This window comes from Stigmatopora nigra, chromosome 5 (genome assembly GCF_051989575.1).
Source record: "Stigmatopora nigra isolate UIUO_SnigA chromosome 5, RoL_Snig_1.1, whole genome shotgun sequence".
Taxonomy (NCBI): Eukaryota; Metazoa; Chordata; class Actinopteri; order Syngnathiformes; family Syngnathidae; genus Stigmatopora; species Stigmatopora nigra.
In genome coordinates this window covers 5,880,239-5,896,405 of record NC_135512.1, presented here as the reverse complement: position 1 = coordinate 5,896,405, position 16,167 = coordinate 5,880,239, and the positions used below count along the sequence as shown (strand labels likewise).

Here is a 16,167-nt window from a genome sequence, read left to right as displayed (position 1 = left end):
ATGGCTGTAAAACCTTCCTTTCACAGAAATACTTTATGTATGGGAAGCATAACAATGATCCATCCCCTGCAATTAAATCTAGCATCCCTCACAACCCTTGTGAGGATTTAGAAAATGGATGAATACATTCAATTGGACTAAAAGCCAAGCAAAAATACTGCTAAAATGACACATAGAGAAGGATCCGCACTACTCTACCAGAGTTCTGCTTTTCTCTGTCCAGATGAAAGGTTCTGCAAACTTCAGCCTATGTGTCAAAGACATGATGCCCTTGGATGTGGCTGACCACTTCCGGGGCACGGTGAGCATTTGGGCCACGCTAACCAGCACGGATGGCAGCAGACAAACGACCTTTGACGATTCTACACCAGTCCAGAAGCAGCTGATTGACATTCGCTACTCCAAGGACACACGCAAACAGTTCAAACCTGGCCTGCCTTACAAGGGGAAGGTAAGACAGATAACAAAAGGCTTTAATTGCAATCAGAGTGGCCTTATTTTAGATTTTTCTATTCATTTTTCATCACTCCTGTACTTAGATTGAGGTTACCTACCCTGATGGAAGCCCTGCTGATGGAGTGAGGGTCCGAGTTAAGGCTGAGTTGACCCCCAGAGATAACCTCTATACCAGCGAACTGATCTCCAAGGACGGTCAGGTCACCTTTGAGATTCCATCCATCCCAACCGTGGCTCAGTTTGTGTGGCTTGAGGTGAGTGGCTTTTATATCGTTTTTTTTCTTTTTGTTGACTATTACTAATTGTTTTTTGGCCACACAGTCATTTAAGTTCAACACATATTTTGATTGGCTGTCATGCAGACAAAGGTCACGTCCATTGAAGGCAAGGTAGTTGGAGACCAGTACTTGCCAAACTATCTGTCCATCAGCAGCTGGTACTCTCCCAGTCGGTGTCACATCCAAATCCAGAGCCCTGGGGTCTCACTCAAGGTTTGTGCCTCGTCCTTCATCTACATAATGAAGTTTTGGTGATATTCCTTCACATGTTGAACAAGAACTGACTCAGTGCAGGTCGGACAAGAAGCGGAGGTGTCCCTCAAATCCACATGTCCTTGTAATTTCACCCTACATTATGAGGTGGCTTCTAGAGGAAACATCATCCTCTCGGGTCAGCAGCTCGCCAATCTCACGGCCTCACAACGGGTTAAAAGGGCCACGGTCACCTTTGACAAAAACATTCATACTACAGCGTTGCCGTTAGCTGCATCAGGTGAGAACGCTTCATTTGTTGGATTACATTTCACAACTACGAGCTGATGATGTATACTAAGAAGTTTGCCGATGTTGTGTGGCAGGCGCTTTCGCACAGACAGAAATGGACAGCTGCGTGTCGTACCTGCGCTTCACTGTCACTCCCAACATGGCGCCACTCAGCCGTCTCCTCGTCTATTACGTGCGGGAGAACGGCGAGGGTGTCACGGACAGCGCGCAAATCTCCATCCAGCCTACCTTTGAGAACAAGGTTAGCAAGAAAATCTATAATAAAGTCAAGTCCTTCACAGAATTTGCCAGAAAAGTTCAAAGTCTTACTCTCCTTAAGTTCACTGCCAGTAAAATGTGGATATCCTCCCAAAAACATGTATTATAAATCCACAATTAGTGGAAAAATAGATATTTTATAAATTAATGATGTTTGCTGGGAAAAAAAAGATGGGCGGCACGGTGAATGGGTGGTTAGTAGTGCATTGGCCTGTTTGTTAGATGATTTATGTTGGTGTGTTGGACAAGAGCCCGTGCACCAGCTCCGTGAGCAGCGTAAAGCCAGTAAACAAACAGCTGTGCCGGCCGGGGAGAGCTGCAGTAGGTGAAGTTTACTCCCTCAGGTATTTACAGCTGGTATGCCTTTACAACACTCGGCCTGTTCGGGGGAGGGGGTGATGGTGCGGAGATATGACAAGATGGAGGCCGTTCTTGGCAGCAGGCGGATGACAGGAAAAGTTGCGAGTGTTGAAAGGAGGTCGACAGATCCCGATAGTTGTGGCTATTTTGTGACCGTTTGCCAAGGAATTGTGGTATTGATATGGAGGAAATTTACAGTCCACCACTTGGAGGTTAAAATTAATACATTTGACCGGCGGCCAAAAGACCGGCGACCAAACGTCCAGTCACGAAATTGGCCACATGACAACTAATCTCTATAGTATTTGTGAGGTTTGAGCTCCTTTGGGATTTAGTTTTTCTTTTAATATACCCGTGGGAAAGTATTTTGTAGGCATATTTTGTTGGGCCCAAGCATCTAATCCATGTTATGTATTATGAGTGTACTCCGAGAGACATGTGTGTTTGTATATCAGGAATGAGATGAATTTACTATAAGTTGAAAATTCAGCAAATCTAAAAGCCTAAAAGTTGACATTTATTAATTACATTTCTCCATTGCAGGTGTCTCTTTCTCTGTCCACCAACGAGTCCATGCCAGGTGACCCTGTGAGCGTTCATGTCCGTGCAGAGAGAGGCTCCTGTGTGTGTGTGGCCACTGTCGACAAAAGTCTCTACTTGTTGAAGCCAGACTTTCAGCTTAGCCAAGACAAGGTTGGTCCTTGACAACAGTGTGTCTTAAAGCTGCAGATTTATCTCACTAAATCAGAATTATAGGTAAAAGCTTGTTAAAGCATTAAGAATCATTAACACAAAAACGATGTTTAATAATGCTAATTCTGTACATGTAAATTTAGTTGATTTTAATATCCTGTTTACTTTCTTGACTACAAACCTATGGAGGTAAATCAAGGCCATATAGAATGCAAAAAAATATGTTTTGAAACGGAAAGTTTAAGGTTTGCGCTGGGCTTGGTTTAAAAAAAAATCTTTTGATACAAACGGAAAATCACATTGAGATTATATATATATTTGTTTGTTTCAATTTAGTTTTTCGGTAAAAAAAAATTAGACAGCCTATCACAGGGTCTGAAAATGTCATGAATTAAACAGCGTAAAATGCATTTTGAATTTACAAGATCTTTATAAAAAATATGCCCTTTACAAAGCCGGGTTTGTCCTCAGGTGTTCAAAGAGCTGTCCGATTTCGACCTGTCTGATACCTTCAGCATTCAGAAAGACGATGGACATTTTTGGTGGCCCGGGTTATCTTCAAAGAGACGTCGACGCTCTTCAGTTTTTCCGTGGCACTGGGACATCACCAAGGACGCTCGCTTTGCCTTTACAGTGAGAAACTGTAGATTTTTTTTTTGCATATTTCTTGGCTTTGTTAAGTTCTGGGAACCTGAGTTGGAGGTGAATGTTCTTGGTGTGGAGGCAGTTCGTCTCATTCTGTATGTTAAACACAGGAAACGGGGCTCATCGTGATGACGGACATGGTGAGTTTGAATCACCGGCAAAGTGGGGGGATGTACACCGACGAGGCCATCCCCGCTTTTCAGCCACATAGTGCCACCCTGGTTGCTGCAATGCACTCTCGTTCGGCCATCAGGTACCCAGTCATTTTTTTTCAACTAAAATCACTTTGTTTTTGCTTTATTTTAACAGCAAATCCATCGTATTTTATGGAGTATAAGTTGCACTTTTTTCATATTTTGGCTGGGCCTACTACAAACACTTAAGTGTAACCTATGTTAGTTTTTTTAGTTTGTTCTTGGTTTTTGACCAATTTTTATTCCTCTTCATTGTGTATCCGAAAAATACGGTAGTTATTCGGATAATTGTTTTCCTGCCAATGGAGAAATAAACAAGACGGCTAGAAAGAAAGCTTTGGAAGGCAACAAAATAAACAGTTAACTGCATCGTTAATAATGTTTGGCAGAATATATTTGGTTTTATTAGCCTGTTGTTTTTGCATGGCTGACCTTCCATTATGTAGTTGGATTAGTAGCCTTTATTTTTTTTCATTTTAAACCACAAATATAGTTCTTCCGATAAATGATCATCTCTAAAAGGAGAAATCCATTAAATTATTAGAATGAAGCCAACAAAATAAAATCGTCAATGACAATTTCAATCTTATTTGACAGAAAATCAATGTTTTAGAGTTATTTTTTTATGACTGAGCCTCCATTAGTTGGAAGGCAAAACAATTACTTCATGACTTTAATAACAAACATCTCAAGAGTTCAATCAGCACTCGGAAACGGACGAACGGAGAAAAACAAAAGAATTAGAATGTGATTGCTCGTCCCTATTCCGTGCCGACATTCCTTAATGCTACTCATTGCGGTGATGAACATTAAACACATGACGTGACTTAGCAGAATGTCAGCGTGCAAATCCCAAGTAAATCATTGGCCCTTTTATGGTGTTGTTATATTGTGAACAGCTGAGGGTTTTTACTTTGCTCGCAGGCCGGAGAAGCGCAGGCGAACATTCTTCCCGGAGACGTGGGTGTGGCACTGCTTCAATGTCAGGTATGTGAATCCCGATCAATTTTGGATGGGCGGAAAGAAATTTCCAGGCGAGGCCAGGGGAGGAAGGTTCAGCGATGATAGAAATTTAGTGTTGAGAGGAAGATGGGAGGCAGCTTCCAGGAGCTGTTGCTGTCGTCTTTCTGAATGTGCCTCTTTTCAATGGAGCCCATTTTGGATCGGATTGTCACTCTCTCACAACTCCTTCTATTCATTTCCAGCCAATGTAAAGGAACAGCCTGTAGATGTCCATGTGCTTAATTCCTTTGGTTTTTCTATCAACTCCAAAAAAAAGTTCACATTTCCCGTTAAGGACTATTAAAGCAGACTTTGATCAAGCAAAGCAAACATGTTTTTGACTATGAGACTCTCCTAGCCAGCCAGCAGCCAAGATTCTTTTAATTAGAGACTGCCGACAAAGTGTTCCTTCATTAGATTTCAGATTTTTTTTAGGGGGGGAGGGAACATATGGTTTACAGGGATTGTTGTTATTGTATTTCGACATTGCATTGTATTTTGCACTCATGTTGTACTGCCTTAAGTAGGGTTTGCGGACCTTTTCCACTTAGAGAGACATAGACAATTCATATTTTTAAATGTACCGTATTTTCACGACTATAAGGCGAACTTAAAAGTCTTAAATTTTCTCCAAAATAGACAGTGCGGCTTATAATTCAGTGCGCCTTTTATATGGAAAAAATGTCATTTCTTGAGGGTGCGCCTTATAATGCGGTGCGCCTTATAGTCGTGAGAATACAGTAATTAATTGAGAGGCATACTCCGAATTTAAGCAAAAATAAATGCGTGCATTTTTTGTCCTTACAACCAATGTTCCCTCTAATTTTTCATTGGTGCGCCTTATAGTCGTGAGAATACAGTAATTAATTGAGAGGCATACTCCGAATTTAAGCAAAAATAAATGCGTGCATTTTTTGTCCTTACAACCAATGTTCCCTCTAATTTTTCATTGGTGCGCCTTATAGTCGTGAGAATACAGTAATTAATTGAGAGGCATACTCCGAATTTAAGCAAAAATAAATGCGTGCATTTTTTGTCCTTACAACCAATGTTCCCTCTAATTTTTCATTGATCTGGGCAGAAAAACAACCACTCTGAGCGCACCGAGTACCAGTCTGAGCCACATCATCATTGCTCGCTATGGGCACTACCATTGGTCGATGTAGCTGATATAGATACAAATGTCTTGAGCTTTTTCTGTTGTGCCGACAGTGCCGAAACAGGTGAGGCTGAGCTACGACTGGACGTGCCAGACTCCATCACGACTTGGGTCACTGAAGCCATGGGCCTATCCAAAGACAAGGGTCTCGGCTTGGCCAAGAGAGTGGAGCTGCGTACCTTCAAGCCCTTTTTTGTGGACTTCACACTGCCTTATAGCTTAATCCGAGGGGAGCAAACCAAAGTTCCCTTGACCGTCTTCAACTATCTGCCAACGTGTGCTGAGGTAAGTCCTTGAGTTACTTCTGTCTGGAATTCTTAAAGGGAAATCACTTTTTGGGGGTCATTTTTAGTTTAAAGCACATATTTAATTGAGATTTTCTAAATAATTTAAACTATTAAAGAGACTTACTTGGGGGGAAAAAGTCAATCAAAGTGGTCTTGGATGTCATTTTTATCTGAAAGTAAGATTGGTTAAGACAAAAATTGCTTTTAAAACCATAGAATACTTTTATGTTGAGCTATAACACATATTAATAATAATATTAAATACCAACGAATAATAAGTATGATCTCATGAAGTCAATGTTAATTGAAATGAACCTTTTTAAATTGAATTGAATGCTTTTACTGTCATTATACAAGTATTATGACACTTAAAGCTTCACCTCAAAGTGCACAAAAACAACAACAAATATATAATCAATAAAAAATAATAAATAAATAAGTAGTCAACACAATATGTCGTCAACAACATAATTAGGGAAGTTCACAAATAATAAAAACAAACTCCTTTTTGGTTGCTGCAATAACAACATTTTTCACTTGGGTTTTGACATATTTACAGATCTCTATTTGTTATTCCTGCAAGGAAATTCATTCCAGGTTTAGACCAACCCGAGACATACTTTTACAAGATCTATTGTGAAAACAATCACGTGATTAGTTGTGTAAGAAAAACAATCGCATTCTCTCGTAGTCAAAGACAATCTTCAACAACATGTGCGGCATTAGTTAAACTAAATATCAAAGGGTGGCATCCTAAGATTGACCATCGTGTGACTTGAGCCCTGAAGGATAAGCCATGCTGTTGTCCAGCCCAGTTCAAATGTCCTCGTGTGTGAACAAACCTTTAGAGGAGCTCAAAGTTGGCCTCAAAATGGATCCGTCCTTCACTCTAGAGAAATGACATCATAATCTTTGCAGATGTGCTTGATTTGGTGTTAGATGAAGACGCAAACAGGCGGGCCGCTTTCTCTTTCATGTCCATTTGGGCAACATGCGATTCCTATATTTTTTTTGCTCTTTTATTTATGACTTCTGGAGTGTGGATAAAGGGCATTCCTCTAACAGGGCTGGACAATGAGCAGCTTTTAATCCTCTTGGGAGCTTGAGAAAAACATCAGGCACTCGGCATGAAGAATTCAAAGACTTTCTTTCAAAAATATTCTCTCTTGTGAAAATACACTGTATGAGGAGGGTGGGAATGTGAGAAAGATGGTTTACTTCCTTTTTTTTCCTACCCTTTCTTTCTTTTTTCCTTTTTTTTTATAGGTTCACATTAAAGTGTCAGTTCCAAAGGGTATCAAGTTTATTGGTCATCCTGGAAAGCATCACCTTACTAGGAAGAAGTGCGTAGCTCCTGGCGAAGCCGCACCGACCACCATCGTGTTGGCTTTCAGTGAACTGGGTCCAGCAAATATCACAGGTAGCCATGCAGTCCAATTGGAACGGTTTCGTACAGTTCGTGCCGTTTTTTTCTTAACTGAAGGTGGACCGTAAAATTGTTTTCACCACTGACTAAATAATACTGGTGTGCTGTATCCGTAATGTCCTTTGAGGTCCGTTTTGGGGTCAAAAATGTTTTTATCGTGAGCTACATTATGGTTCCGGATGGGAAGTCAATGTTTTGATGATTTTTAGAGGTGATTTAACTAAAGTAAAAACACTGGACTTTTAGTGTTTTATGAGCTGTCAACATTGTTGACTAAACCCTTCATTTTTTGGGGGAGTTTTTGGATGGACTGTTATATTTGTTAGATTGTTAGATATGGTTAACATCTATGAGTTTTTGAATGATTTTTTTGTTTTTGTTTTTAGTTTTCTTTGGCTGTTGGGAGGGTGGTTTCATCTCAATGATTGCAGTCATTTTTTTTTATTGGTATTTACTGTCACCCAAGTTTTGTTTTAATTTTTTTCAAAAGACAAAATGAATTATTTGGCGTTTTACAGGGGAAGTCAGTTAACTAAAGTAAAGAAAAAAGCTATTTAATGAGATAAAACCCCACATTAAAATGTGTAGTAAAAACATCAATCATTCTAAAAATAATACAAATTAAAAAAAAAATCTAATATAGTTTAATCAATCAAAAAGAAAAAATGCCAATTGACATGTTATTATTATTTTTCTTATTTTCAAAACTTCACATGACATAAGTTGACTGATATTTTTATTTTTTTACTAACCACCACAAAACACTGAGGATATTGGCTAGCAGTGAATGAGTTAATTTCATAATAACTTTTGAATAGATGTCAACTTTTAGTGAACACTGTGCCTGTGAGAATTAAAACCTTTGAAGAGGTCAATGTGCAACTTTCCAAACTTCATATAACACAGCAACAGTTCATGTGTTTCTTCACTGGTGGTCTCCATGTAACTGAATCTGCTTTTCAGAGTTCCAGGAACTATTAGTTCCAGGTACTCGCTACAGTAGTTCTTAATTGGCGTGTCAGCCTCAGAACATCGGCCCTCCTCGGCATGAGGCCCCGCGATTGGCCCCGCCCTGGTCGGCGTTGCGCGATCCGCTCACCCACCTCGAAGTACAAACGTTTCTCGACCCGAGCGCATGTGAGAACAAAGCAAGCCATCAGCGGGGGAGCCGCCACAGCTGTGCTGTGACACTCAGTGGCATGTTGATGAGTTTGCAGGTCGGCGGAGGTCAATAGGCCCCCCCACCCCTGGCCCCTTGTGTTTCCCTCTCACTTCACACACACAAAGAGACGTCACTGGCACGGGGCCACGTTTCCAATGCGAGATTCCTGGAGCAGACGTGTTCGTCTTTTAGAATGCAGATGGATGCTGTACACCGCGTCCTCGAACATTGTTTAGACTAATGGATTTGTGTGTTGATTTCTGATGTCCCCTTTTTAGGCCAAGGCCATTTTTAATGTGGGCTTATCAAGGACATAGTATTACACATTCATGTTACCAATGGAATTCCCTAAGGATTTTTTTCTTCTTGGTTTATTTGTGATATTCTGAATGGAGGCATTGGTACGATAGTGGTAATCTTACAGTTCTTACAGTCTTATAGTTCATCCAGGTGGAAGAGTGGTGAGCACACACAGTTCTTGTATGAAAAATGCAATTCCTGGTTGGTTCAGACCTTTCTATGTGGAGTTTTTATGTTTTCCCTGGGCCTATGTGGGGTTTCTCTGGGTACTAGTCTGGTTGAACCCTCTAAACTGCATGAATGTGACCGCAAATTGTCCAGTGGTTGGCAATCAATCCGTTTTTTACCACACCTGCTGCCCATAGTCCACTACTGATAGGCTCTGGCACCCCTCATGAGCCTTGTGAGGATACAAAGTAAAAAAATTGAATGAATAAATTCATGGTGATATCCTGTTTCAGTTTATGGGTGGAAATGCCCACTATCCCAAATTCATTCCCAACAATTGCAAAAAAATAATAATAGTGCTCCAGGAAACATTCAGACAAATCCAGTAAATAACTGAATGCTGCTTTTTCTGGTTGGTCTCCACAGCCCGGGCCATCGCCTACACTGAAACCAGCTGCTGTTCAGACTCACTCAAGTCAGGCAAAACAGGAAATGATGTGGAGGAAAGAAGGATACCCACCGGTTTGGACTTTGTGCGTAGGACGGTCCTTGTTGAGGTGAGAAATTTATCAGTATGTCATACTTACAAAGTAATACCGAATGCATCATTTAACTTGTTTGTATACCTTTCTTCCTCCTCCTTGCAGCCAGAAGGTTTGCCACGAGAATATACATATAGTGTCTTCTTCTGTCCCAATGGTATTCTCTTCTATTATTATATTTTTGAGTACCTGAATGAATCTCTGAGAATATCACTTGTGTTCCTAGAGAGAATCCAGATCTCGACACCCAACAAATATGAATATCAATACGTGAAGAAGCCGGCCAAGGCCAGTGAGTTTCAGGTGGCCGTGAAGACGCACAACGACGCCCATTTCGCCCTCTCGCCCACGCCACACGACAGTGCTGAGATGATAGAGATCGTGCTAGGTGGACGCCAAAACACTCGTTCCTGGATGTCATTGGGGAAGATGGGCGAGCCGCTCGTTAGTGTCCCTACGCCGGGCATACTATCATGGGATGAGTTCCGTAGTTTCTGGATTAGCTGGAAGGAAAACCTGGTGCAGGTAGAAGTCTCCTTATGTGCTTTTGTCATTACAACAACAGATACAAAGCTATGCTATGTTTTGATTAGTGTTCTTGGTAATATCTTTGGTTTTATCGCTTTCCTTTTAACCTTGACCTTGTTAATTTATTTGCTTTAGGTTGGCCATGGTTTACATCCGTCCAATGAATCTGTTATTCTTCAGTGGTCTTGCAAAACCCCTTTACAGGTTTGTTTGTTTTTTAAAAAAATAGGTCTAGACAATGGGTGGCAAACTCGGTTTGGGTCGTGGGCTGCACTAACGTCAACTCGATTTTATGTGGGCCGGACTATTTTAGATATTAGATTTCTTTTTCAAAAAATCGGAATAAAATAACTGGATCAAAAAACCCTAAATGTTCAGTTTTTCTTTCCATCCAGGTCCGACATATAGGCTTCTCTACAGGATGGGGCTCAGTTGGTGAGTTTAAAATCTGGAGAAAGGAAGACTCGGATGAGAACCACAATGAAGCTTTTACACTGGGGGTCCCTCACAACATGGTACCTGGTTCTGAGCGAGCCTCCGCCTTTATGATCGGTACGAGTTCACAGCAAGATGAACCATATCTGAAACCATGTCAATGACTGTTGCATCCCTCGCATTTTAGGAGATGTAATGGGGCCCACATTGAACAACTTGGACAAACTATTGCGACTGCCATTCGGGTGCGGGGAGCAGAACATGATCCACTTCGCACCCAATGTCTTTGTGCTAAAGTACCTACAGAAGACACGACAACTCAGCGTCGAGGTGGAAAATGAGGCGACCGATTACCTCCTGCAAGGTAAAGCCTAATCGAAAATACTCCATGGTGCAGTGTTGTTGTTTTTTGGTGTTTTTTCCCATCTGACTTGATCCAAATGAACTCAGTGGTGGTGTGATGGCAAGTACGAATGGTTTTCTGTCCCTAGCTGGACCCTAAGACTGACTAGCGACCAGTTCAAGGTTATACTAGTCTGGATTTTGCCTGAATCTTCCATCCTGAGGATGAAACCTGCCCTTTCATGCCTCATTGACCTTTTACAAGTGAGGATCTGCAGCTGTTCAAACTCAGGAAATGGGAGCGACGCTTCTCAGAGCGTTCCTCTCAACAACCAAAATCCCTGGTTGCCCTGTTGTGTAAAAAGAGGGGAAGGAATTGCCTGCAAATTGTGTAACGTGGTCAGGTTTTCAGGAAATTCCTCTATTGACATTTACTTTGCGTTTGAATGGTGGGTTTGGTCAGAGGAACTGCTGGGATCTTTGACCCAGTTGGCTAGGAATTCTTTGGGATTATGGACTGGAACAGGAGAACCCCTGACCGTTCTTTCCGCCACCGATGTGGAAGATTTCAATCGCTGTCCAACATCTCGTGACTGGCTAAACCCGGGACAGGCTCTGGATCTCTTGAGTGGATTGTGCCAGTTTGTTTAGAGAGGATTTGTTCAATGGGCGTTACAGTAACCATGTCATTTCCAAGAAATTCTACTCGCAAAAAGCTTAGCCTCTCAAGCTACACGTGCTTTGGGAAGTATGGTGGGACCCTTAAGGTCAACATGACCTATTTGATCGGGTTTTAAAATTGTTAAGGGGGGTTAAACTGTGGGCAACCTCTTGCATTTTGGGACAATTGGTGAAGGTTGAAAAAAGTAACAAAATGGCATTTACCAAAATTTGGGGGGAATAATACAGATTTAGATCTCCCTTATGAAAAGTATACCAACATAAAATTGACTCAAAGATAATCACCAATGAAAACAGACGTATTTTCTTAAAAAGAATGTAGGAGGTTTCTTTGTAACAGTTTATTGGGAAATCCAATGCGGATGGGCACAACACATGGTGTTTTTCTTCAACTTGATCACATGAAATCTTTTTGTTTTCCATTCTTATCTAGGCTACCAGAGACAGTTGACCTACAAACGTCAGGATGGCTCCTACAGTGCTTTCGGAGAGAGGGATTCCTCAGGAAGTATGTGGTAAGTACCTTGTCAGTCAGTCAATTTCAGACAACTCTTGGCGTTCAATATGAATTTCAGTGCTTACTGCATTCTTCAACCTTGGGCCACACACCAACAGCCTACAGTTAAAAAAAAAGGTTTCAATAGCATCTAAGCATACGTGAACAATCCCAGTGATCATTTCCAGTCAGTTTTTACTGTCATTTTGGAACCGGCAGACAGAACAGAGTCAGCATCCCTTTATATGACCATCTAGGAACAGATCGTTTTGGTCATTATATTCGAATAGTCTTAAAACTTGAACCCAGTTCAAGTCATGTTTAATCAAAGTACTGCAAAATAATTTGAAAGTGTTACACACATGCTATTTTTTTTTTTTTTTTGGAAAAAAAGTTCAGCTGAACAAAATCTTTTCACAAAAACTGACAATTTCATACTTTTGCTTGGCAAAACTCTTCCATTGATTGGAAACCCCTTCGTTTCGAGCTTTTTAAAACATGTTTTTACCTTTGCTGTATTAAAAGAGAGGAATAAAACAGCCATATTAAAGTGAGAAATTCCGGACCGTACCAAGTTGCTCATAATAAGCGGCGCCTAGTGTATTTGTAAACATGACATCACTGTCGTCCACGTGGCAGCTTCTGCGTTTACTGTTCACGGCCGCCGGTTGATTTACAGGCCGAGGTAGGCTTCGTGATGTATAATCAAGTCAGCGTTGTAAAACAGCAGGCCACATAAACAACCAAGAATCGTAAACAAACTGCATAATTGGTTCTTGGAATTAAGCCAAAGCTGAGAACTTTACCTGCGGCATCCTCGTAGAGACAGACTTGTGAGCCATTTTCCTGGATGAGAATGTCGATAAATAACTCGTCACAAGGGTAGAGTCGGAAAAGTTGGACCGATGCCTCTCGTCATGGAGAGGATGTGAGGATGTAGCAAGCACCCCCGCGGGTTTTGGGCATGAGACAGATGGTGTTTGGGTTGAGTTGAGTGTTTATTTGAAATTTATGACTTTTTTTTTTGTCCTGCATTGCATTTTTCTGTTAAAAATTTGAGTTGTTTTTTTGGTAGGGCTGATTATGAAATTTGGACTGTAATTTAGCATCAATTTGATTCCTAATTGGTCTTTAAGACAGACATCTTGGATTTTCCTTGATAAAACTTGTTATGATCCTGTGTCATTGAACTTTATGTACTTGTTTAAATACTGATGAAATAAAATCACCAAAAATATGTCATTGACAGAAAAGAGTCCCTTATAAAATGGTTTGGCCATGACAAATACCTATTTGTATTACATCATGCCAAAAAAATTAACAAAACTATATGGAGACATAAACAATAACAAAAAAACAGCCACATGTCTGGATGTTTTTCAACACCCACGGACACGTCCCAGGTTTTCAACTGATGTACCTTGAGATTGTTCCCGGAAATGTGTAAATAGGACTTTGTTTGGGAAGATAGGCAGCTTCACTCTCTCATGTTATGGCTTCTCGTATAGTTCGCCCATTTTTCTCGCTTTGCCACTTTGAATAGACTATGAATAACATATTTCTATTTCTATTAACTGTTTTGACATTGCTCAACTTTGAACATTAAAAACCAATCAGGGAATACTTTTACCATAAATCCCATTTTCTAAAATACTTTTTTCATGCTAACATTGGCTTAGGCAGTGCCATATGATAATGTAATCAAGATATCCATCTTTAATAACCAATATTTTCCCCCTTCTGCTTATTCCTCTCTCTTATTTCTCCAAGCTGTGTTTAATCAACAAAATCATTTCAGATCCTTTCATGAATTATTATAAATAAGCGCATACCTAAAAGTCCCAAGGGAGGTTTTACCTTTTCAAGATTTGTTTTTTTTCCTTGTTTTCCCCAACATTCTTTTTTCTAGAAACCTCCTTTTTCTGACAGATTGAAAGATTGTGACTAGTTGGACAAACTTCACACTTGGCCCAAAAATTGTTTGCTTTCAACCTCTTGAAGTTTGACAGTTGAGCATTTTTTGCGGAATTTGCACCATTTTTTTAAAGAAATACCTCTCCACCCACCCTCCCTCTCCACATCTGCACTTCCTCCAGGTTGACAGCCTTCGTGCTCAAGTCCTTTGCCCAGTCGCGGGGTTTTATCTTCATCGACCCCGAGGAGCTCCAAGCGGCTAAGTCATGGCTGATCCGCCATCAGAGAGACGATGGCTCATTCCCGGCTTTGGGCCGGATTCTGAATAAAGACCTGCAGGTAGATGAATGAATGTCTATGTTGTGGTTTTACCGCCTTTTACCAAATTCTCACAGATTCAAACGAGAAAAAAAATTCTAAAAGTTGTATTTGTACTCAACATAGAGCAAATTCAACACCTCTGATTACATTGTAATAACTGGATAAACCACAGGTGTCAAAGTAGTTACCTGTAGCTTCCTAGAATGATAAAAATGAATGTTTTCTTCTGTTTACAGGGTGGGATCCATGGGAAGATCTCTCTCACCGCTTATGTGGTGGCAGCGCTTCTAGAGACGGGGATATCAGTTGATGTAAGCACAAGCATATTAAGCATTTAACTACGTACATGTTGATTATGTGGAGAATCAATTTTTTATGCAATTGGTGGATGTATTTTTATTACAATGTTGATTGGATTATCATTGAAAAGTACAGAGGATTTGTTTTAAGATAGGTTAGATATTCTTGTCTATTTCATTCTCAGTTTTTGTATTGTTTTTTTGTTGTTGTAAATTTGAGAGAATATTTCCAGAGCAAAGTAGTACGACATTTAGTCTAAATGACTTCGACCAGAAATATATGCCAAATAATTCTTATTAATTAATGAATGGATGATTATTATTTTCTCTGTTCATTTTTTTTCTGCGCTGAAGCAGAGTTAAGTTCTGTCCTTTTGGTTTGGAGGACTAAACGACGTTAAATGTCTTTTACAAGCCTTATAAAAACAAACACACCTTTCCTGTTTGCTACATCGGATGTAGTGCTGATTTTACGGGTTTCATTTCATTTCATGGTGTCATCAAGGGCAACGAGAGGTGCTATTCCGCCAGCTGTGGGAGCACATGGTGAATTGCTGATAGCTGTAGGGAAGGATGTGCTGGCGCTCGGCCCACTCACATTTGTTACGCCTCCAGTCAGAACTGCAAATCTGATGAGCTTTTTTGCCACGTCAAAACATCTACGGAGACCTTTTGGTCTTGTGAAGGACAATTTACATTCCTTCTCCAATCAATTCTTGGGTGGTGTTCAACATGCGGAGCGAGGACCAGATAGGGGTACCATCAGGCCCCCTTAGTTGAAAGATTTAGCTGGTCTAAAACATATTATTTCAGTTGTACAAGTAATAGGCCACATTAATGGTAGAAAAGGCATGAAGTATCCACTTTATATACTATTTTTATATCTGCCATGTTAGCTCATCTTTCAAATTGTTGATTTTGGGGCAACACTTGGATGTAGAAATAGTTTTTCAATGAAAATCTGTGTGGCTGATAAAATATATTAAATATCCTTGTGTGCTCCAGGTAGAGAAGTTAGCTGTGTCCAAAGCCAAAGACTTCCTGGAGACTAATACCTACTCGGCCGATGACCCCTACACAACGGCCTTGTGCGCATATGCTTTGGCTCTGCTCCGCAGCCCCTTTGCGCCCCTGGCACTGCGGCGCCTCAACCACATGGCCATTACACAAGGTGCGTATGCTATAAGTCATCACAATAAGAAACGCCATCCGATGTGTTCTCACCTTTGTATGTAGTAGCTTAACATAGCATTTTGATCAAATAAATATGCATTATGCTACCTTACATTCATTAAAATTTAAAGGCAACCAAGTTCAAGTATGGCGGCTCGTTGCCAAGTGGTTATCGTGTCGGCCTAACAGTTCTGGAGTACAGGGTTCGATCCCAGGTGTTCGCTTTCCTCCCACATCCCCCAAATATGCATGCTAGGCTCGTTGAACACTCTAAATTGCCCCAAGGTATGATTGGTTGTCCTTTTGTCTCCTTGTGCCCTGCAATTGGCTGGCCAGGGATTAAGGGGTGACCCCTAACTTGGGCCCGAAGTCAGCTAAGATAGCCTCCAGCACCCCTCACGACCTTTGTGAGGATGTGTGGTATGAAAATTGAATGAATGTTTGAAAACTGCCTTTTAAGAGACTGCATTAAAAAATGTTAGTTTTTTAAAAGAATGCAAGCATAGAGAAAACATGAAAAGGTAAATTTGTGAATAGCAAAACA

General features: G+C 40.7%; 1 protein-coding gene across 1 annotated transcript in view; it reads left to right on the top strand.

The window, feature by feature from the left end:
• The window catches only part of cpamd8 (C3 and PZP like alpha-2-macroglobulin domain containing 8), a 33,521-nt gene that overhangs the window by 7,638 nt on the left and 9,716 nt on the right, over positions 1-16,167 (top strand). Inside the window, exons 11-31 of the mRNA XM_077717103.1 lie at positions 224-451; positions 540-710; positions 819-947; positions 1,029-1,227; positions 1,313-1,479; positions 2,400-2,549; positions 3,021-3,182; positions 3,305-3,447; positions 4,313-4,375; positions 5,603-5,834; positions 7,103-7,256; positions 9,319-9,449; positions 9,540-9,591; positions 9,661-9,959; positions 10,098-10,166; positions 10,358-10,514; positions 10,585-10,761; positions 11,854-11,935; positions 14,013-14,169; positions 14,388-14,462; positions 15,456-15,621. Of these exons, the coding sequence (XP_077573229.1) occupies positions 224-451; positions 540-710; positions 819-947; positions 1,029-1,227; positions 1,313-1,479; positions 2,400-2,549; positions 3,021-3,182; positions 3,305-3,447; positions 4,313-4,375; positions 5,603-5,834; positions 7,103-7,256; positions 9,319-9,449; positions 9,540-9,591; positions 9,661-9,959; positions 10,098-10,166; positions 10,358-10,514; positions 10,585-10,761; positions 11,854-11,935; positions 14,013-14,169; positions 14,388-14,462; positions 15,456-15,621 (3,163 nt within the window). The remainder of the gene's footprint in view (positions 1-223; positions 452-539; positions 711-818; positions 948-1,028; positions 1,228-1,312; positions 1,480-2,399; positions 2,550-3,020; positions 3,183-3,304; positions 3,448-4,312; positions 4,376-5,602; positions 5,835-7,102; positions 7,257-9,318; positions 9,450-9,539; positions 9,592-9,660; positions 9,960-10,097; positions 10,167-10,357; positions 10,515-10,584; positions 10,762-11,853; positions 11,936-14,012; positions 14,170-14,387; positions 14,463-15,455; positions 15,622-16,167) is intronic.